The sequence below is a fragment of the Nannochloropsis gaditana genome, assembly GCF_000240725.1.
Source record: "Nannochloropsis gaditana CCMP526 unplaced genomic scaffold scaffold127, whole genome shotgun sequence".
NCBI lineage: Eukaryota > Eustigmatophyceae > Eustigmatales > Monodopsidaceae > Microchloropsis > Microchloropsis gaditana.
Window position 1 is genome coordinate 34222 of NW_005803826.1, and position 404 is coordinate 34625.

General features: G+C 64.1%; 1 protein-coding gene across 1 annotated transcript; it reads right to left on the bottom strand.

The window, feature by feature from the left end:
* Positions 1-104: 104 nt before the first annotated feature.
* NGA_0626400 (uncharacterized protein) lies at positions 105-359 on the bottom strand (the record flags this gene model as incomplete). Its single annotated transcript, XM_005855720.1, has 2 exons — positions 105-286; positions 311-359. Coding segments are annotated over 2 exons (231 nt in total), but the record flags the coding sequence as incomplete, so codon positions are not given.
* Between the last annotated feature and the right edge of the window lie 45 nt (positions 360-404).

Below are 404 nucleotides of genomic sequence, written 5' to 3' on the forward strand. Positions count from 1 at the left end.
GAGGATGGTGGGATGAGGAGGGTAGAGGCGGAAGACTTCGTTCAAAAGGGCCACGGTGAAGGGGAGGGAGAGAAGGTCCTTGTGGTCGAAGCCCTCCAAGAAGAAGGAGTTTCCTCCCTCCCGCTGTCCCAGCCTCCCGCCCTCGCTGGCACTCTCGTCCGTGACCGCCGCGGACGGGAAAATGCCTTGGAGCGTAGCCTCGGCCCATATCCGGGACTGGTAGCTTGGCACGCGGGCTGAGAAGGGGGAGGGAGAGGGAGAGGGAGAGGGAGGGAAGGTGAGAGGCCTGAGGGGGAACGTCGTAATGCACGGCAGGGATGGCCGAGCAACCACCAAGACAGGTCGGGAGAGTCGAAAAGTAGCAGGGAGGGAGGGAGGGAGGGAGGGAAGGAGGGCGCACCGAG